The 21,423-nt window shown below is 48.0% G+C and overlaps 1 protein-coding gene across 3 annotated transcripts in view; it reads left to right on the top strand.

Moving 5' to 3' along the window:
* The window catches only part of Lrrc20 (leucine rich repeat containing 20), a 69,146-nt gene that overhangs the window by 26,542 nt on the left and 21,181 nt on the right, over window positions 1-21,423 (top strand). For all 3 annotated transcript variants that reach the window (XM_003473732.5, XM_013157022.2, XM_013157023.3), the window contains exon 3: window positions 8,349-8,498. In XM_003473732.5, coding sequence (XP_003473780.1) covers window positions 8,349-8,498 — 150 coding nt within the window. The remainder of the gene's footprint in view (window positions 1-8,348; window positions 8,499-21,423) is intronic.

Here is a 21,423-nt window from a genome sequence, read left to right as displayed (position 1 = left end):
TTATTACAGTAAAAGCACCCTGCCATTAATCCCCCTCAAAATCCTACCCCTTGATTCAAACACATTTAATCCCTTCATTCTTACTGCTTTCTGAAGCAGTTCTAGAGTGCTCTTCTGTGAGTGTCTTTAGTTGCATAGTTGTAACTTCCTTGCTGTCTTGAATCAGTTCAAAACGTTTACCTAAGGCAGGTGTGATAGTTCACACCTGCAATCCCAGCACTCAGGACACTTTGGGAAGACCTGGAAATTACATGATGCTAGGTGTTGTAGTTAGGGGTTGTACACAGAGAACAATTCAGGTCAGGACATGGAGTTTATAATATTTTTATAATGGTCACTGAAAGTTAACACAGGAGAATGCAGGAAATCTATCCGCAACACCAATGACATAGATTATTTAAGTCAAGAGCCTAAACCCCATGGCAATGTCCCACATGAGTCCAGATAAAAACCTAGAGCTTAGGACAACGCCTCCACGAGTCCAACTGGAAGTCCAGGGCCCACAAGGACTCACGCCAGTCTCTTTTACGGATCCGTACCGGGAAGACCCAAGGGTCAGCAGTGGAAGCCAGAAAGTCCATGCCAGCAGGATGAAGGAGCTGTGCTAGTGGGATGAGGGTTCTACACTGGAGCTGAGAAGTCACACTCACAACAAAGAGTGGGGCTGTCTTGAAAGGAACCACAGCTGTCCTCAGCGACAGGGAGGCCCCGAGCTCCTCCGACGACAAGCACAGTCCGGAACGTGCCAGGAAGCAGTGTGACGAGTTCGCCCTGGAGACCAGGCAGCACATGTCTTCCCCTCTGGAGCCAGGAAGCAATGGCTCCATGTGAAGACCAAAGCTTCTCCAGGAGAACCAACAGCTCAGACAGCAACTTGTAGGAGAACTAACAATGCCTCCATAACGCCTCAATCCCTCTCCAAACCTCTCTTCTTCTCCACCTATTTATTCTGGCAACCCTTCTCAGGTGGAGCATCTTCTCTCAATGCATGCTGATGTAATCCAGCGCGTTAAGTTGACCACTAGTTATCGAACCATAACACTAGGTATGGTGAATGAGGTGGTGAGGACACACCGTGTCTACCAGGCGCCTTTCCGTTGGAAGGCACTCAGCAGCAGCATTCACCCTGCAAAGATGCTCATGAAAGAGGACTTCCAAACTGCTTTCCATGCAAAGCGATGTCTGATGGGAGCAGCTCACACTGGCCACAGATTTCCTCCTGTAGTCTTTTTCCTTGGCCAGGCTGTAAGCCCACAGCATGCCCACAGTCTGTCCCCAGCTCCCGCCTTTTTGCCCAGTGGCTCATTAGCTGAGACTCCGTGGCTCTCTCAGCTTTGTACTGTCACTGTTAGGTGCTGTCACTGAGCCCATTTCTCAACAGGGACTGGCAGGGTCAGAGTTCAGTTTTTCTAATCACAATGCCCAGCATGCCTGACGGACTTTGGTTGGTCTGAATGCTCTGAGTACTTTTAGGATTTTGTTTGTTTTTGACTTGGTTCTGCCCACTGACTACTTTTCTTTTATTTTTTTGGTACCGGGGATCGAACTCCTAACAGCACACTTGCAAGGCAGGCGCTTATGCTACTGAGCTAAATCCTCGGTCCCCACTGACTACCTTTCATCAGGCGTTCGTTAAAATTAATGAGATATCCTTTCATAAAGGGTCAGGCAAATAAAAGGTTCCTTTATTAACACAAAGAACTGTTCTAATTAGAGGTTTGGGGAGATGCAGTTTAGCTCTTACAATAATTGTAATGAAGAGGATGATTATGCCTTGTGTTCTGTGCGGTGGTTCCCTTCTCAGATCTTTCTGAGGAGCTTAAGTACCAGTAGGTGGGTGCCAGGGAAGGAGTGCTGAGTCCAGTGGCCTCCTTCGGGGTCTGTGGACTTGCATCACCAAGTAGCACTCAGTGATTCCCAAGCCAGGAGACTTCCTCTCTGAGCACACAGGGCTCAGAGAGCTGCGCTCTAAGGTAGAGGCCCAGAGGAGAGAAAGGCCTCTGGGCCTTTGCATGTGCTGTGGCTCTTCCTGGATTATTTTTCTTCCTTTCTCTGTCCGTGGAAATCATCATCCGTCACCCTGATTCTGGGGTGACCCTAAGTGTCCCAATCTGCTTAGGCCTGAAGAAGGGTTCCTCAGGTATCTCAGGGCTAAAATTAGGGAAGTCCTGAGCAAACTACCTTCCTGGACTTTCTCCTTGAAACCTTGGTCTGGATCTTTCCATTCAGATTTTATGCCCCCTCATCTAAAGGTGACTTTAGACAGTTGACCTATCAACAGGGCCCTATTTTCCTGCTGTGTGGGAATTAAATGAGTTGGTATATAAAAAGTGTCTGGCACATTGAAATATTTAATGTTTGTCTGATCCCATTGGGTGGGACCTTTGAGATCACTAGCTTGGCCTCTGGTCTGGTTTAGGACTCTTTCCCAAGCACCTTTCTTGATTTTGGCCTGTGCTGTGGTACTCACCTGGTCTCTTTCCTTTATGACTTGGTGAGCTCTTCCATATTGTCTGTTCCTAGGACCCTTACAGAAGGGGACTCTCTTTTTTTTGGGTACTGAGACTCAAACTCAGGAACTCAGGCTTGCCAAGCAGGCACTGCACCACTGAGCTAAGTCCCCAGCCCTCGGACCCTCTTCTTGATGACATCCCATGGCTCCTTGAGCACAAGTCTCCTGTAGGCAGTCTGGATTCTCTCTTCCCTGACTAGGATCTCCCTTCCTTAGCAGGATCTGGCACCCAGCCCACATCCTGGAGGTGTCCTCTGGAAGCAGTGCTGTCATCTTGCATAACCCAGGCTCAGCTCATGGAGGCTTTTCTCCTGCAGACAGATACAGTGGGGATAGAGGCTGCTCATCCTCTAGATTAGACCCAGAGAGGAACTTCCTGAGAACAGAAGGCTCAGGATGGCTGCAAGCCTCTTTCCCCTGTGGTGCTGAGGTGTTAGGATACTAGGATCTGAACTGAAAAGGCCTTGCTTTCACTGTAAGAGCTTGAGCAAGTCACATGATTGTGGTTTCTTCATGTGTACAGAGGGCGTAGTTCTTAGCACATACACGAAACAGTTATGATCCCCACCCCTTGGGGCCTGCCGATGAATATGTTGCAGATGGAAAGATGATGGGCAAGGCTGAGATTTGTTCCAGGAAGCCTGGTACCCGGGTCTCCATGCTCTTGTCCATGGTACGATGGAGAACTATTTCTGAGATCACAAGCTTCTCTAAGCAGGACTGAGTTGTCATGCTGTGCTAGTGGCTGCTGACTTGTCTGGGATGGGGATATTGCATCACTCCTGTCACGGCCCTTCGTAGGAATCCTTGGTGGCCCTCACCGTTGGGGGAAGCCAGACTGTTCTGAAAAGGAGCTTGGGGGGGGGGTTTTCCTCTCAGTTTTGAGGTCACAGGATGGAGTCCCCAGGAACAAAAAAATCACAGGACACAATGCAGGTCAGTGCCTTGCAGATTGCAAATACTCAGTGGTTGATAGCTATTTGATGAGAGTAAATGAAAAGTAAATGAAAAAGCAAAAAGGCCCTCAGCATCCAGCAGACTCAGAGAGCAGGATCCTCGACTAAGTTAGTCGGCCACATGAAGCCCCAGGTGGCTTGCTGGTCTCAGGTCAGAGACTTTAACAGTAGAATGGTGTGAGGTAGAGATGGGATACAGATGCCCGGGCGGTAGGAACCAGACTGGGCTGGCCGTTGTGGGCTGATCTGTTGGGGAGACAGGCTGCTCCTAGACCCTTGGAAATAACCAAAATAATGTAGCCTTGTGGTTTGTCTCCTTTCCCTTCCCTTCACAGAGCACTTTCTTTCCCCACTTTGGAGACTGGGACCCCATTGTATAGATCCTCCATGCTGCCTGAGCCCCGAAGGTTCCATTTCATAGCATCTGCCCCTCCCGCACACAGAGTTCAGATGTTTCTGTGGTTCTGTGGTTCTTTTGTGGGTCTGCTTTTCCCTGTTCTCTTATTGATGAGGTGCTGGCTGTCCTCAGCCTACCCTTGAATTTGCCAGGTTTTTGTTTTCCCCAGTCAAAGTTAACATGATAAGGGTATTTTTCTATTTAACAGTAAAGTGCCACTTTATATAAGTACCTGTACTTAACAAGTGGTTTGCATATGAATATATGGTGGTAATTTACTTATATGAAAGAAACATGTCAGAACCATAAATTGCTGAAATCATGCAAAAAATGCTTTTCTCTGATTTTTTTTTTTTATTTTATTGTCCTTCCCAGGCATGTGTACTTTTTTTTTCACTTAGTAGCAATTACATTGTACATATCAGTTTTTGAGATAAAATCTTACTATGTTGTCCCAACTGGCCCTAAGCTCCTAGGCTTAATTAATCCTCCTTTTTCAGCATACTTGGCTCAGTTTTTATATTTTGCTTTAAACGCTGCAATGTGAACCCTTAAGTAATAAAATCAATCAACAAACATGGGATGATAATGTAGCAGGAAATGCCCTCCCCGCCAGCCAGTATCCTTTAGTTGCCCTGGTAACAGTTCCTGTTGCAGTTCCAATTTGTTTTGTTTCTCAGAAACAGCTAATCACTGTGATGCACAGCTGGTCATATTGTAAAAACCAATCAAAGACAACCAAGAACTCTACCTCTCCACCTCCCCTTTGCAACCCCATGAAAACCTCCTTCCCTGGGCCTTTGAGGCCTGATATTTTGGGAATGATCCCGATCAGTGCCTGATGACATAAAAGAAATTTGCCTCCAAATCCTGGGTGTCATTTTAGTGTTTCTGCTTGCTGTAGCAATAACACTAATTAAGGAGCTTTGCCATCCTGTGGGTAAAAAAAGTATCAGAATTCCAAATAGAAAAATTGCAAGAGAGGTGAATAGCACTTTGAACAGGGAAAATAAAAAATGGTTAATTAACCATGAAATATAATCAGTTTCATCACTGAAAGCATTTCAAATTAAAGCAAGGACACCATTTCCCTGATCATATTAGCAATTTTTTTCTTTAAATGATTCTGGGGTTTTTTGTTTTGTGTTTTGTTTTGTTTTGCTGGTCTTCTGAGACAAAGTTTTGCTATGTTGCTCAGGTGGGCCTTGAACTCACCTTGTAGCCTAGGTCAGCCTCGAACTTGCAGCAACCCTCTTGCCTCAGCCTCCTGACTTCTGGGATTGCAACCATGCGCTGCCACACCCAGCCTCTGTTATTTGTTGAATAGGATATATGCAAAACTTAGAAAACAGTTTGGCGGTACATATCAGAGGCAATGTATTTGCTTATTAATTACATTTTAAAATTGTGTGTGTGTGATTTTTTTTGTTTTTTTGAGACAGGTTCTCACCATGTAGTTCAGACCGACCTTGATGTACCCCAGGCTGATGTGGTGATCCAACTTCTTATGCCCTTTCAACTGCAGGTGTCAAAGGATTTAAAATTTTTTGTAGGCTGGGTATGGTGATGCATGCGTGTATTCCTAGCACTCAGGAGGCTGAGGCAGGGGGGTTACTGAGAGTTTCGGCCCACACTGAGCTATAGAGTGAGACCCTGTCTCGAATAATAAACATTTTTGTGCAGTTTTTGTTGCTCTGTTCACTGGTGGTTCTTCAGTGGCATGGCTTAGGGAAGTCATCTTTAATTAAGAGGTTGTATAGAGTTTATTTCTGGTTTCTCTGTTGAGTTTTAAAAATATTAAAAGCAGATCCCAGTGTAGTGGCACTTGGGAGACTGGGGCAAGAGTGTTATCATGAGTTTGAGGCCAACTTGGGCTAGGCAGTGAGTTCAAGACCAGTCTGCAAAGCAAGACTCTGTCTCAAAATACATATATTTCTATCTAGAATTTATTTTGATTCTTAGGTTGATTCTTTTTCGTTTTTTCAACATTTGTTGATGAATCCTTTTCTTCCCCAATTTAATCGTGAGGCCTCCTTTAGCATATATTAAATTATGACATAAAACCACCAGATTCTGTATTTTCTATGATTTATTTTTCCTTCCACCGTCTTTTAATTGTTATGGCCTTGTATTGGTTATAACCTCACCTTATTTTTTAATCGTGATCTTACTTGCTTATTCTCCAAATTGAACTTTAAAAGCATTTAGTCAGGTTTTAGAAGTCTTTTGAGGGTTGGGGTTAGGAATTACATCAATTTAAAAGTTAATTTCACTTAAAAAGCGTATATGGGTATGCTCAAGAGGCTGACGCAGGTGGATCATAAATTGAAGGCCACCCCAGGCAACGTAGGGGTACCCTGTCTCAAAACAAAAATATAAAACGCGCTTGAGGGTTATGTGCTCTTGTGTTTGACTTTCACTACTGACAAAAATAACATCATGTTGAACTTTCCTACTTACTTTCATGGTGGTCAGAAACATTTCCCATTGTAATTAGCTCTCTTTGTTTTATATTGTTCCTGATGCAGAACAGGATCTTTAAAAATGATGTTTGGTTGCTGGTATGTAGGAATATGATTGCATTGTTTTATCTGTTCATTTCAATTAGCCGCTTTTCTGGGCTCTTACTTCCTGTCCTTTGTCAGATGACTGCTGTGCGTTTTTGAGCTTATGCAATCATTTCATTTGCAAGTAATTATTATTTTGCCTATTTCCATGTCTGTTTTCCATTCCATTGGCCAGAACGTTCAAGACCATATTCAGGGATGCTGGTGATTGAAGGCATCTTTGTTTTGCTCTTTGGTTTCAAGAGACAGCTTCTGCTGTCCTTTGACTATGTTCCCGGTGTGTGTGATGAGATCTGTCTGCTCCTGCCTGAAGTGGCTGGTATAACTCACAGCAACTGGAACCATTTTCCAGCTCTTTGCATCAGACACAAAATGCCAGGGGTTCGTTGTTTGAAAGTACTGCTCTTTCTAGAATCCACAGCTGTCCCCAAACCCTTGAGCTGCAGTGCTGGTCCAGTTCCAGCAGAGCCATTGATCTCTGTCTTCTGAAGCCCAGCTTCTGGGCATCTGTCCCTCCCTTGCAGGACGTGGTGCTGTCTTCTGCCAAGGCTTCTCTGTTAGAAGAGCTGAGCTGTCACCCACACTGAACAGCAGCAAAGCCAAGGCGGCCTGAAGCCTGGGCCAAGGGAAGCAGTCACGTTTGCTGCTAGGTGCCCCACAGAGGAGCCCCATGGACCTTTTCCCCACCTGTACTCTGGGCATCTCCCCAGACCAGTGGGAAAACAGACCCAAGGAGGGTTAAAAGGAGCAGGATGAGGAGGGCTCGCGCGCACTTCATGAGATGCAGGGGCAGGTGCAACAGCTGCTCAGGACAATCAGAGGTGACAGGTGACATTTGAACTGGGACTTGAAGCAAGCATAAAAATTCCATGGGACAGTTGCAGGAGAAGGGCTTCAATTACGATTATTTCATATACTTTATATTATTGTTATTACTGGAAATAGGACCTTTAAAAACTGTATTCCCTGTTTCTTTGAAAATGAGACCTAACTAGAAAATAATCAGCCTTAAAATCTAAAGATAAAAAACTCTAAAGATCAAAAATGCCGGGGGCTGGGTGTTTAACTCAGCGGCATAAGCGCCTGCCTTGCAAGCAGGCAGTCGTGAGTTCGATCCCTGGTACCGATAAAAACGAAAAAGACCAAAAAAAAAAAAAAAAATGCCAGTTCTGGTCCTCTCATATACGTGGAGCCGTGCAAGATTCGGCCTTTGTGACCGGCTTGTGTATCTTGGTATCATGTGTTCAGTCTGTCCGCGTTACAGAGTGTGCTGGTACTTCCATGCCTTCTCATGCTGAATAATTCTCCTTTTTATGGATAGATCACATTTTATTGACCTGCTCCTCAGCTGATGGCCATTTGGGCTGTTTTTGCTTTCAGGCTGTGGTGAGTGATCCTGCTGTGGGCGCCGTGTGCTTCTGTGTGTCTTCCCTTCTCCCGAGTGTGTGTGTAGGAGCGGCATCCCCAGTTTGTGTGAAAACTGTTAAGCACTGAGGACTTCTGGCCTGGGCTGCTGAAGCAGTGCTTCCCTGCTGAAGTGTGAGGCTCGTCTTCAGCTGACGGCACTAGAAGGGCAAACCCCAGGGGAAGGAGTCTGAAGATGTCTCCTTCATTGTTGAGCCTTTGATGGCTCCAGTGGTTTCTGCAGGCTCTGGAGGTCATTGCTGTGAATGCTGGTTCTGTCTTCTGCATTCTGCCTAGGAGACAGTGGAATAGGGGAGGTGACAGGCTAACCTCCAAGATCCGGGGAGTGAAGGAGGGACAGGTGTGAGTTAATGCTGGCAGGGGCTCTTGGAAGTGGTCAGGCAGGGGCTGAAGCCTGGTAGACGGGAGAAAGGCGGGAGGGCAAGAGCCGGGTGGAGTTCCTGGGCAGCTGACGCAGGTAACTCTGGTCTGTCTTTGTCCTTCGCCTGCAGACCTGGCCGAGTGCAAGCTGGTTTCCTTCCCCATCGGCATTTACAAGGTCCTGCGGAATGTCTCGGACCAGATCCACCTCATCACGCTGGCTAACAACGAGCTCAAGTCCCTCACCAGCAAGTTCATGACCACGTTCAGTCAGCTCCGAGGTAGGCCCTGCTGAGCTCAGGCCAACAGGGAGTGGCTCTGATGCTGTGTAGGACATGTCACCAGCATTGGTTCTTTTGTGGTCACTTGGACTTGTTCCCAGAGGTAGGCTTTGAAGATGGCTCTGTGTCCTTCATATAGCCTGAAAACCTCTATCTCAGCTGAGGGTAGCTACAGCAGCTATGACTCTGACTGGTCAAGGTGACTGGTCAAGGGTCAAGACTCTGGATGAGTCCTGGGTTGCATCTCTTGTCTGATCAAGACAGCAGGGTGTTTGGGTCCTGAGGCCCATGAATAGTTAACTCTCAGTAGCCTTGAATGAGCCCTTCTCATCCTTAAGCTAGCATTGTTCTCCTATGCTGCTTTCTCAGCTTAGGAGTGAGCCATGCCAGGAACAGTGGCATTTTGGCTCTGGGCACACAGAGTAGATGTGGGTGCCTGGCACAGACATAGACAAGAGGTCAGCAGGTGGGCATTGTGGAGTCAGTCTGTTGAAGTGGTTCCTCTAGATGGACAAGTAGTGCCTGCTCCCTTCTCTACACAGCAGTCCTTCCGTCCCTCTGCCACCCATGGAGGGAGCTGCATTCTGGGTAATTGTGTATGTTTGTAAACTGATGGGACAGAAGAAATGCAGAGGGCACAGGAAGTAATAGAAGTCCCCCCCGCCTTTTTTTTTGTCTTTTTATCGGTACGGGGGATCGAACTCAGGACTGCCTGCTTGCAAGGCAGGCACTTATGCCGCTGAGCTAAATCCCCAGCCCAGAAGTTCCCCCCTTTTGACATTTCCTATCTGCTGGGAGTAGAAACAAGGTCTAACATTCTGTTTAGAGAAACAAAGTGCTGATGGTGATGAGCCACCTGAGCAAGCCTGTTGCAGACAGCTGATTTTAGTCAGGGCATGTATCTTAGTTACTTTCTTCATCATTGGGACAAAATACCTGATACCCACAGCTTGAGGAAGGAGAGATTTATTTTTGCTCACAGTTTGTGGAGGTTCCAGTTTGTAGAGGTTTTAGTCCATAGTCATTTGGTTCCAAGGCAGGGCAGCGTGGCAGCAAGAAAAGGAGAAAGAGCTTGTGATACAGCAGGCAGGAAGCAGAGAGAGACAGAGATAGAGGGAGGAGGAGGGAGATAGGCCCTTCCAGGCCACGCTCAGTGACCCACCTTCCACACCAGACTTCACCCCTCAACATCACATTTAGCTCAAAACTCACCAGTGGACTAAACCACTCATAGATTTAGACACCCATGATTTAGTCACCTCCCCAAAGCCCCATCTATGAGCACTTGAGGCTTTGAGGGGACATCTAGATATAAACCATAACAGTGGGCTTCTTTAAAGAGATCTGTGCATGGGCAAGTGTCCAGATGGGAGAGGAAGGCAGGAACTGGCAAGGAAGATGGGAACTTGTACAGTGGTGCAGGAGGGGCCCTGGCATAACCTGGGAAGGCCTCCACCCAGGTGGTGCACAGATGGACAAGGAGGGCAGGCCTGGGTGGTCATTTCTGAGTCATACTCATAGAGCTCTTCCTCTTTGTGCCTGAAAAGCTGAAGTCCTACCATTGGGGAAGGATGGGGGTGAAGTTTGTTTCCCAGAGGCACCTATAGATGCTGTAATCTGGCCTGCTTCTTCCTTCTTTCCTTTCCTGGCAGCTGCCTCTTTATGCAGGTGAGGTGGCTCCCCATAGCGGGAGCTCCTTGGACCAGTAGCTCACAGCCCTGACGTATAGTGGTATCACTGAGAGGCTTTTCCACAAGTGCTGTTATCCTGGCTCTACCCCAAGCCCAGGTGAAACTGTGTGAGGTCCTAGGCATTTGTCAGTGCCCGCACTGGTCATTCTAGAGTGCTAGCAGACAGGGTTGGGAACTAAAGATCAGGGGTTATAAACGCAAATGCCTAGGAGACAATGAGTGACAGATGGGGCCTAAGGGGCGGGGGGTGGAGATTATGGCAAACTAGTGCGGGCCCTGCTCAGCTTCAGCCAGGTGTGCCACAAGAGAAAATGAACCAGTGCTGACCACTTTTCTGATTATTTAGTATAAGTTGGAAATAAGCAAGTTTTACATAATGTGAAAGTCAACAAAATACATTTGCAAGGTAGATTTACCCCACAGGCCACCCATTGAGAGAATCGCCTATAAAATATTAGCATTGCCCCTACCATCATGTTCCATAGATGGAGAGGGATGGTCAGGGAGGGAAAGACTTGTTCAGGGACTGAGAGCAGCACATCTGGGGCCCGGACCATGAAGGCCAGGGTTCCTACCATGAAGGCCAGGACAGGGCAGCTTTTTGGGGGCACCTGTGTCAGCACATGCCTTGAGCTATATGCAGTAAGCTGGAATTGGACATTTGGTTTCCAGAGAAGGGTAAGATTGACAATGAATGGTGAGGTTTGTCAGAGGTGTCCAGGAAAGGCAGTCAGGCAGGGGCTTCCCTTGCATCTTGGCCTTTTCCCATTAGACCATTCCTTGAGCATTTGTGTCTGCCAGATCTGTGTCCAGCATCAGAGAAACAAAGCCAACAAGAGATGGGCATAGTGGTGCATGCCTATAATCCCAGCACTCTTTTTTTTTAAATCTTTTTATCAGTACCAGGGATTGAACTCACAACCGCCTGCTTGCAAGGCAAGTGCTTATGCCACTAACCAAAACCCCAGCCCCAATCCCAGCACTCTTAAGAAACCAAGACAGAAAGATCACAAATTTAAACCCAGCCCGGGCAATTTAGCAACTTTGTGAGATCTTTTCTCAAAACAAACAAACAAAAAAGGCTAGGAATATAAGCTCACTGTGGAGTTCATTTCTCAGTAGAAGAAAGGGAGGGGGATGGCCATTAAATCAGGGTCTGACCCTGAAGGAGCCCAGGTTTGCAGAACAGACCCATCCTTACCATCCTTACAGTTGGGATACTGGTACAGACAAATTGCTGTAAGGCACTTGGACAGAGGAATTAGTGCTACCCAAGAGTGGCATGGCTGGGGGTGAGTATAGAAGCAAGAGCTTCCAAAGGACTTGGTAATGGGCAGTACCTTGTGGAACAGGCGAGTGGGCTGTTGCAGAAGCAGGGAAATGGCCCTGAGAGCTGGGCTGCAGAGATATATTATCATAATGCCTCCCAGTCAGAAGTCTGTTAGATGATGCTGTTTGAACTCCTTCCTGCTGTTCCCTTGCCCTTGGGGTTGTAAAGGGAAGGCCAGTATAATTGCTAGTTGAGGACTTGAGGGCTGGGGTGACCTGGGCAGGAGGTGATGGAACTGAGCACTCCATCTGGCTCTTCATGGCTCTAGAACCAAGCCATCTGTTGTGGTTTCTCTTTCAACAGAAAAATTCTTCTTTTATGTATGAAGAGAAGGCTCTGTGAAGTCTACTGTGTCCCCTCCTGGGTTATTTGCTTGTTTTTTTTGCAATACTGGAGGTTGAAACTAGGGCTTTGTACCTGCTAGGTAAGTGCTCACTGCTGAGATGTAGCCTAAGCCTGAATTTGTTTTTAACTTTGTGTTATGGTTTAAATCTAGTTGTTTTCCCAAAGCCTCATGTGCTCATAGATGGAGTTTTTGGGAAGTGATTGGATCATAGAGACACTATACTTTGCAGTGAATCAGTTCACTGATAGCAGTGCAGGTTATCTTGTACCACTCAGGAATTTAGTTCTTTGGGATTCAGTTCACAGTAGTCAGCCATCCATCGAGGCACTCGGGGGGCCTCTGCAGCCATAACCCAAGGGGGACTGGCTACTGTTTGAAATGGTAGCAGACCTTGGTATCATCCATATGGTGCTGGTTTTACAGGCATGCAGAATGGAAGAGTGGTGAGGTCAGGCTTATACCCAGATTGTAGCAGAAAATCTGAGAGGTTAGGCAGTGTGCCCCTGAGAGGGCAGTGTGTGAAGCTAAAAATGCAGTGGAGACCCTGGAGGTTGGAGGGGCCAAGAACATGGGGACCATCTGAGGAAAGCTGCAAGGAGTGAGCAAAGCCAGTCCAAGAGTTGTGGGAGTGACAGCCACTGGCAGTGCACAGGGTCCCTGGAATTCACAGCTCACCAAAGCTTGCCCTGGATTCTGGACATGGAACTGTGGGATTTAATGTTCACTCTGTTGGGTTTAGGGCTTTCTTTCTTTCTTTTTTTGTAGGGAATTTGTACCTGTACATGGTCTATCTTGCTGCTTCCCCCCCCCCATTTTACTCCCCTCCCTTCAGTCCCCCCATTTATTTCTATCTCCTCGCCCTCTCTTTTGGAATGGAAATGTTTATCTTGTGCCATTGTATGTTAGCAGTGTATGACTTTCTTTTCTGTTTTTACAGAGGCTCACAGCCAAGAGTTTGCCTTAAGTTTGAGAGGAAACTTTGAATTTTCAGCAGTGCTGGAACTCTTTAAGACTTGGCAACTCTTGGAGATGGATAAATGCCTTTTACATAAAGAGATGGGCACGAGTCTTTTAAGGGCCAAGTTTACAGCTAAATACGCTCTTAGAAGTTGGGTAAAGGTAGCTTTAGAAAGTGGCTAAATGTACTGTCGTTAGAGGAGGTGGGTCCCTGAGGCCATGGCCTGGAAGGGTGTATCTCCCTCCCTGGCTCCTCTCTTCACTGTCTGCTTGCTGGATGCCATGCCGTGAGCAGCTGTTCCTCCACCATGCCCCTGGGCCATGCTGTCCTGCCTTGGGGCCAGTTGATTATAGACTGAAATGTGTCCCATATGAAACCTCGCCTAAGTGATTATGAAGGTGACTAAAATACTTTGAGACAGGATATTGCCAGGTTGATCAGGCTGGCCTCAAACTTGAAACCCTCCTGCCTCAGCCTCTTGAACAACTAGGATAACAGACCTGTACCACCGTCCCTGGCTTTTTCTGGGTCCTTGCTGGAAATGGGCTACCTTGATGCCATGCTGCTCCAGAGGAGAGAATAATCTGCTTGTCCCCTATATGTCGTCTTGTCTCTTGGGGATTCCATTGGGACTTACTTCAGTAAATCCTCTGTTGGGTCATCTTTAGGTGATTCCATTTCCTTGGTGGCCTTTGTCCATTGTGTGAAAGGAAGAAGCAGCCCTGAGGTTTAAATGGCAGGGAGGCCCCATAGAGAGAAGATCCTAGTGGCCAGCTGTGGCTCTTCTGTCTCTTTTTTTTCCAGTACATCTGTCTCCTTACTATCACTATCACTATCATTGGGCCTCTTTTTTTTTTTTTTTTTGTCTTTTTCCTTTTTATCTGTACTGGGGATCGAACTCAGGACTGCCTGCTTGCAAGGCAGGTGCTTATGCTGCTGAGCTAAATCCCCAGCCCCTTTTTCTTTTTATTTGCACTGGGCCTCCTTTAAGGAGTGTTGCCAGGGCCCAACAGCCCCAAGGGGTGTGGCACACACCCACAGGGAAAAACAAAGACCACTCAAGTGGGAACAGCTGCAGCCTCTCACTTTGGGATTGTGCGCAGTGGAGTCAGCCCCCACTGTTGGATTTGGCAGGGCCTCAAAGGCAGACAGAGGATTAAGAAAACTTCACTGCAGAGAAAAGATAGTGTGCAGTCTGATGGGCAGGTTTTTTTTTGTTGTTGTTTTTTTTTTGTCTTTTTCCTTTTTATCGGTACAGGGGATCGAACTCACGACTGCCTGCTTGCAAGGCAGGCACTTATGCCGCTGAGCTAAATCCCCAACCCCTTGATGGGCAGTTTTTTGCATGAGGAAGCTGCAGGTGGCCAAGCAGAAGCCAGCAATTGATGCTGGTGCTCATTTGGCTTTGGTTGGCCTTTAGTTAAAATAAGGGGCTGGGGCTATAGCTCAGTGGCACAGTGCCTGCCTGGCAAGCACAAGGTCCTGAGTTTGAGTCCTGGTACAAAAAAAAAGGAAAAAAGAAAGTGCAGCAAAAATTGAGGACGTGGTCTGTTCTTGACTGAGTCCTGGCCATTCGGGGCCAGTTAGAAGGATTGTTTCCGGTACCCAACTTAACCTGGTGCTTGGCTCGCCCAGTTCCACGCTGGGTGTTTAATTCTTGTAATATCCAAGTCATTTGGGAATGATAAGAAAACTAAAGCCTCATTCGTTTGCTTTGTTGTCACTACTTCAGAGAGGCCACGTGGTGGCTTTCAAACTGTCCTACCTCATTGTTCCCTGGGTGGCTTTCATCTGGTTTGTGTTTCCTTCCTTCCCTCCTTCCTTCCTCCCTTTCTTTCTGTTTTTTGTTTGTTTGTTTGTTTTGTTTTGTTTTGTTAGTTTAAGTCCTAGGTTGATGCTTGTAAATTGCCTATGGTGAGATGCTTTATTGCTAGTATTTAGAACCCTTAGGATATGATTACTTCCCACTGGTGTCTTCCAGGTGTAACTGGTTTTTTGGGTTTTGAGTCTGTTGCAAGATGCTGCCTCTTCAATTTGTGGATGAGAAGCTGCTGCCTGTGTGGCCCAGCCCTCGTTTCTTTGGCACTGACCCACAGCCTTGTCTATGACCTGAGGCAGTCTGAGTCTTGGCATACCAGAAAGAACAGCTGGCTAGAATAATTGTGTCACTTGGGCTAAAGTGGTACGATCGATCGGCAATAACAATCACGTACAGCACAGCCCAGGAAATGACAAATTTGAGGGAACCATTAATTTGCCACCTTTAACCATATGAACAGGATTTGTGGTTGTATAACAAAATCCGAAACAAACCAGAAAATTATGTGCAGTAAATAAGTCCTTAATATGCCAGTTTTACCATCAGGAGAAAATTTAAACAAAGATTAGGGAGAGAACAAAGAAATAGAAGATGAGGAAGAGATTAGAAGCAAGGCTGGAGGACAGAGGGGGATCCCGCAAACTTTGTGAAGCTGGTGCACAAGACAGGAGGGAAAGACAGAAGGAAGAACAGAACAACAGCCACGAAGGGGCCGGGGATTTAGCTCAGTGACGCAGCACCTGCCTGGCAAGCATGAGGTCATGAGTTCAGTCCCTGGTACCAAAAACAAAAACAACACAAAGAAACTAGAAACCATGTTTACATTCATATAAAAACGAGATCAAACAGCGAAGGAGAAAAAAACAGACAAACAAGAGAGAACAATAAAGTCTCCTTCCAGGTAGACAGAATCCGGATCAGCACTGATTTGTCCCCGGCGGCCAGCAGTGGCTTTGTGGCAGGGTAAGGGATGATCCCAGAGAGCCTGCACATCTTTTTCCCCGGAAGTGCAGGCTGGTTTCTGGCTATGAGACGGGGACCAGACCCATTTGGCCTGCTGCTGCCAGCATAACTTCTGTGGGCTTGAACTCACCTGAGAGCCGTTAGATGGACCCAGCAGTTTGTTTTGAGTTCTGAGCGCATCAGCCCTCTCCCACGGGATGGCTGAGCCCTCAGCACTTACCCCAGCTGGTGCAGGCCTTGACGTCCACTGCCCCCTCCACCGCTGTGTCTCTGTGCAAAGACCCTGGGGTCGCCAGCCATCCCGTGTGTCTGCAGGTTTGAACCGCTCCGCCTGCACGGTGAGTCCTTTGTCAGGGAGAAAGTGCCGTGGGCTACTTCCTTCTTCTTCGTTGAAGTTCCTCTTTTCGCTCTCCCTGGAGACTTCAGATCCTTCCTGGGTCCAGGGAACCCACTTCCCTCCTTGTCTTCCTCAAGTTGCTCTGGTCCAGTGTCTGGATGGCAACGCTCAGAGAGGCTCTTACTGCTGCTTACCACTCTGGCATCTTCCTGTAAGTCTCAGAATGATAAGAAAACATGGTCCTCAAGGGCCTCCCGGCACAGGAGAGGCAGCTGTATGAACAGACAACGCCATCACCTCGTGACAGTCAGCACAGCAGATACTGACTCAAAGTCTGTAGACACCGAGGAGTGGCACCTTTGCCACTGTTTTTGCATAAGCAGGGAATCAGAAAGCTTACAGAGAAAATGGCTTAAAAGGGATTAGCGCTGAATAGGTGTTTGCTGGCTAAGTAAAAGGGAGTTTCTGGAGCACTTTTCATGAGATAAATGGTGTGCTTAGGAAGTGAACAAAGAAGTGGTGTAAGACTAAGCATTAGAGATCAGACAGATGGGGGGGCCCTGATCCCGGGGAGCTGACAGAACATTCTGGAAGCGTCTGGGTGGCTGGGTTGGGGGACACCCTATGGAAAAGAACAGGAGAGGCATCCCGGACAGGAGAAGCACTGTGATTCACCAGGAAGGTGTGAGAGTTGTGGGGCCTGGAAGGCCCAGCTCCCAGCTGTGTCTTCATCCAGACCCTCAGGAAGTCCCTGAAAGCCTCTGCCCTCCACAGGGGATGATGTGGCCCCTTACTGTGAGGGCCTCGGCTGGGAGAGGAAGGTGCTGCTGGGGCTGTTGCAGGGCCTGCTGGGGTGTTGGCTGATGGAGAGCGTGTAGCTGTGGATGAGGGTGGCTGGGGAGTCCTGGGCTGATTTGGCCAGCTGGGCTGGGCACCCCTATGAAAGTCTCCAGACCTGTGGAGAAAACCTCCTGTGGGGCCCCAGGTTGGACTAGATGGGGGAAAAGCCCACAAAGTTGTCCACATCCCTGCATGACCTCTGGGACAGTGGAGCTGGATTCATACCCCTGCCATTTACCAGCAACAGGATTTGACCTTAAGCATCAAGCTCCTCAGCTTCAGTCATCTTGTCTGCAAAACGGGGGTGGGGGGTGGGGGTGTAGCAGTGCTGAGGACTTTGTGGGTGTCGGGAGTGTTAATGACACATGCAGGGAAAGCTGTTAGCGTAGAACAGGCTCTAAAGGGCATTTGGTAATGTTTAGTGCTTTGGGGGTAAGGATGTGGAAGACCCTAGACTGGCCAGAGATGGGTTCCCTAGGTCTGGCAAATAAAAGAACAGGACATCCACTTAAGTTTGGATTTCAGATAAACAGTGAATAACCTTCTAATATAAATGTGTTCCATTCGGGATGTTTTTGTACTAAAGATTATTTATTGTTTATCTGAAATTCAGAATTAACAGGGTGTCCTGTGTTACTCCCTACCAGTGACACAGAGCTGGGAGTGGGCAACTGTAACCGAGGCAGATTTGGCTGCCTCTCCCCGGCTCCTGCTGTTTCTGGAGAGGGGATAAGTAGCACAGTGGTGCCTCTTCCTTCACCTAGAAATGTGTCCACACATACCCCAGACTGTTGGGAATTCAAGGGCAAGTTAGCCTGTAACTATTTGCCCCTGCATTTCACTTGCTCTTTGATTCAACGATGAGAACCATGTCTGTGTGTGAACCATGTGTGTCTGTCTGAAAACCATGTCTGTTTGAGGCTCTATGCTAAATACAGAGGGTCCAGGATGGATCATGAGCATCTTTCATGGACCACACCCAGGGGCCTCCCAGAGTACCGATGTCTCTTTGCTGGACCACACCAGCTTGGCCTGCCTAGCTCTCTGGGATTCTCGTACCCATGTGTGGCCAACTGGCCCTTACTCTCCTAACTGTTGTTCCTTGGGCCTCTGTCCTTCCTTTCTGCTTTTCTGACCAGCAGCCCTTGATCTCCACAAGTGGAGGGAGCAGTGGCTTGTGCGGAGTGGGAAGGTGAGAGCAAGGGTCGGTGCTTGCCCTGGAGAAACCAGTGGTCACCAATGTTCCACCAGCCTAGACCCTGCATCCTGTCCCATGGGGGCGCTCGTGAGCTTGCCTCGAGGTGTGGGAGCCAGGTCACATTGTATTCTAGATGTAGACAAGTCACTTAGTAAGCAGAAAGAGTTCAAGTCCCTGAGCCTGGCCTCCATGTGTCCCTGGCAGAGGGTCACATACACACTTGCTTCCCGCTCTCAGCATAATTTTCTCTGAACCTGGACATGACCAGCTCTTACCTGCCAGCTTCCCAGGCAAGGCAAGAAATCCTGTCTAGTCAAGGAGAAAAATGTCCTCGTCTTTGGGTCAGTTCCGAATCTGACCCTGACCATGCTTCTCTGAGTAGGTGAAGGACACCAAGGGCTTCCTTGATTGGTTGTTGACTCATTTTTCATCTCCAAGGCAGCACTAGGTAGGGTTTTTAAACTCTAACTTTGCCTAATGTGATGGCCCTGCCTCTGCCATCTCTATGCTGATTGATGGCAGGAAGTGCCTGCCCTGAGCAGTAGAGCCTTTGATGGAACTGAGGCTTTACCCATAAGGGATGCTGCCTTGAAGTGCTCATGGTTGGCCAGTGGGTAAGGAGCACCCCCAGGGTTCTCCAGAGAAACTGTACCCCTGGAAGAGGGGGGAATACACAGATAGGCAGTCAGGTGCATGCATAGTTACCTACTCACATAGATGAAGGTCAGGCCTCATGGGGGCTCCCAAAAGACTGTCAGCATGTGTCTTTGGGATTGATGGTTCTTATATTTCTCAGTCACTGTGGGACTGTAGTTAGGCTCAGGCCTCAATTGGTTTGATAAGGGCATCCTTTTTTTTTTCTTTGAAATAAGAATTTTGAACGTATCAGAAAATTGGGGGTAAAAAATCAGGAGCAGATCTCCCCACCCCCTTGTCCGGTGCCGTTACACTGGTTGCCCTGTAGAGCAGAGGGACCTGGCCCCATCACGGGTTCTGTGACCCTCTGGGCTGTTTATCGGCTCACTGTGAACCCCTGCTTCCAACTGCCTTGGGCCCGAAGGGCTTCTGAAATGGTAGAGGACAGGCTCATGTTCATTATGGCTTCACACAAACAGCCTTTTCCTCTCTTCTGAGCCTAAGCTTGGGCAGTGAGAAGTACAGATCCAGGGGCCGGGGAATTTAGCTCAGCGGCATAAGCGCCTGCCTTCCAAGCAAGCAATCGTGAGTTCAATCCCTGGTACCGATAAAAAACGAAAAAGACAAAAAAAAAAGTGCAGGTCCAGCAGGTGACTGAGTAGTAAGCAGATTGCTGGGTTCGTCCAGCTGTCCTGGGTCATATCCTGCTACCTCCCTGTTCACCTGTCTGTCTATTCCACACTCATACCTGCTATTCACTATGTGACAGGCATTATTTAAAGCTTTTTTTACTTGCTACCTGTAATTGATTTAAACCTCACCACAACCTCTACAGAACATTTAGTACTGTCCTCCTTTTATAGGTAGAGAAACTGAGGCAAAGGTAAACAATTTGCCTGAGGTCACAGTCAGCAGCAGAGTCCCAGTGTAAAGCCCAGGCATCTGGCTCCTGAGCCTGTTTGTGACCCACAGTGTACAGCCTGCTACCACAGTGGGGGTGTGTGGGGCACAGCAGGACTTCACTCTGCCTGGTATGGAACCAGACCGTCACCTTTAGACTTCAGTCTTGTGCCAGCACATCCACAAAACCCAGCAGATGAAATCTGCCCATGCACAGCAGTCCCTGAGAGAGAGCAGTAGGGCTGGGCGATGGTTCCAAAGCCTTTCCATCAGGGGTGCAGGCCTGCTGATGTTCCCAAACAGGGAAAGAAAAACAAAGCTGGAGTGGGGGACATCAGCCCCTCCTCGTCTGCAACACCAAAGGTCCCTGTCCTCTAAACATGCCCTGTGATCACCCTGCAGCCTCTCAGGGCCAGGTTGCTCTGAGTGATCTGTTACGTACTTTGCTGCAGTCCAGGCTGTGCGCAGGGGATTGGGGTTCTGTGGGCAGCCAGACCGCACAGAGCGTGGCAGTGTGATCCCAGAGAATGAGTTATTTGGGAATACGTGGCCCAGGAAAACTGGAGCATGTTCTTATCGAGCGCATGTCCATCTCAGGGAAGCGGCTGCTGAGGGATCCTCGAGGCAGCTGCCCCCTCCCTGAAATGTACTGTCTACCACATCAGCTGCCTAGGGCTCAGATGCTTCCTCTCAAAACGGCGTCCAGTGAGCTTTGAACAGTGTTTTCATACAGAATAATAACAAGTTTCTTTCTTTTTATATAAACAAAGCAGAAATCAATTTAAGGAAGAACAGTGGTGCGTGTGGAGTAGAAATTCTGCAGAATTGTGAGAGTGATACAAAATGTCCTTTATTTATTCAGCCATGTACTCATCAGATATTTATTGAGTGCCCACTGTGTCCTGGTGGTGCTGTGAACCTCGGATTCAGGCAGCTGCCTTTCTCACGGGGGAGGACAGAGCATGCAAACCAGTCAACCTCTTAGGAGCCTGTGGATGCTACAGAGGTGAACCCTGTAGGGGGAGGGGACAGAAACTGAAGAAGAGGATCCTGTTTTAGACCGGAAGACAGATGAGTAAAGACATAAGTGACAAGAGGCCGTGAGCCTTGCACTTACGTGGGTAAGGAGCATTTCAGAAAGGGAGAACTATCCCTGCAAGGCCACAAGGCGCTCCCTATTTCGTGTGTTTGAGGAAATGCTGTTTTACAAAGGCACATTCGGGAAACACCAGGTTAGATGCTGTTGTCTAGTGTCACCTCCTACATTGTGACCCTTACACAACCATGATCCAGATGAGGGTGCTTGGCGATGAGGTGTGGCTCTCAAAAAACCTGGCTGCTGAAGGCTTCCTGGGTTTGCATGGAGCAGGCAGCAGATCGATTGGTGGACCTTGAGTTCAGGATGTCCCCAGAGGACGGTGGATGGTAATCCAAGCCCGCTGCATTATGTTTGCCTCGTAAGGGCAGAAGAGTTATGACTCATCCAGCATGTGCTGAGTGACAACGAAGTGCCCTGCAGGAGGCTGGATATTGGAACAAATCAGATGTTCCTGTCTGCCCAGAGCCCAGCACATGAGAACAGGGTGCCTGCAATGTGGCCTGTGGGGGGAGGCCCTGATGGAGCAGGGGTCTTGCTCTTGCTGTGGGGAACCCTGAGTGGGGCCCATCAATCCCAGGCTGCATCATAGAGCTGTGTGGAGCACAGAGTGGAGGCTAAGCTGGCTGCAAGATTGGGACGCAGCCAAAATGAGAATTTAGGGCTGTCTTTTGTGGAAAAAGCCTTACAGGTAAACAGAAAGCTTTCTCCTTCTGCTGTCTCTCTCAGTGTGTTACGGTGCTTTTCATTTGTTACTTGATGTCATTTGAAGTAAGGAAAAATAAAAGCATAATGTAAATTTTACCATCCA

Source organism: Cavia porcellus, unplaced genomic scaffold, assembly GCF_034190915.1.
Source record: "Cavia porcellus strain 051 isolate PalLab524CR breed Dunkin Hartley unplaced genomic scaffold, mCavPor4.1 scaffold_28, whole genome shotgun sequence".
Lineage (NCBI taxonomy): Eukaryota > Metazoa > Chordata > Mammalia > Rodentia > Caviidae > Cavia > Cavia porcellus.
This window is presented reverse-complemented; position numbering and strand designations above follow the sequence as displayed.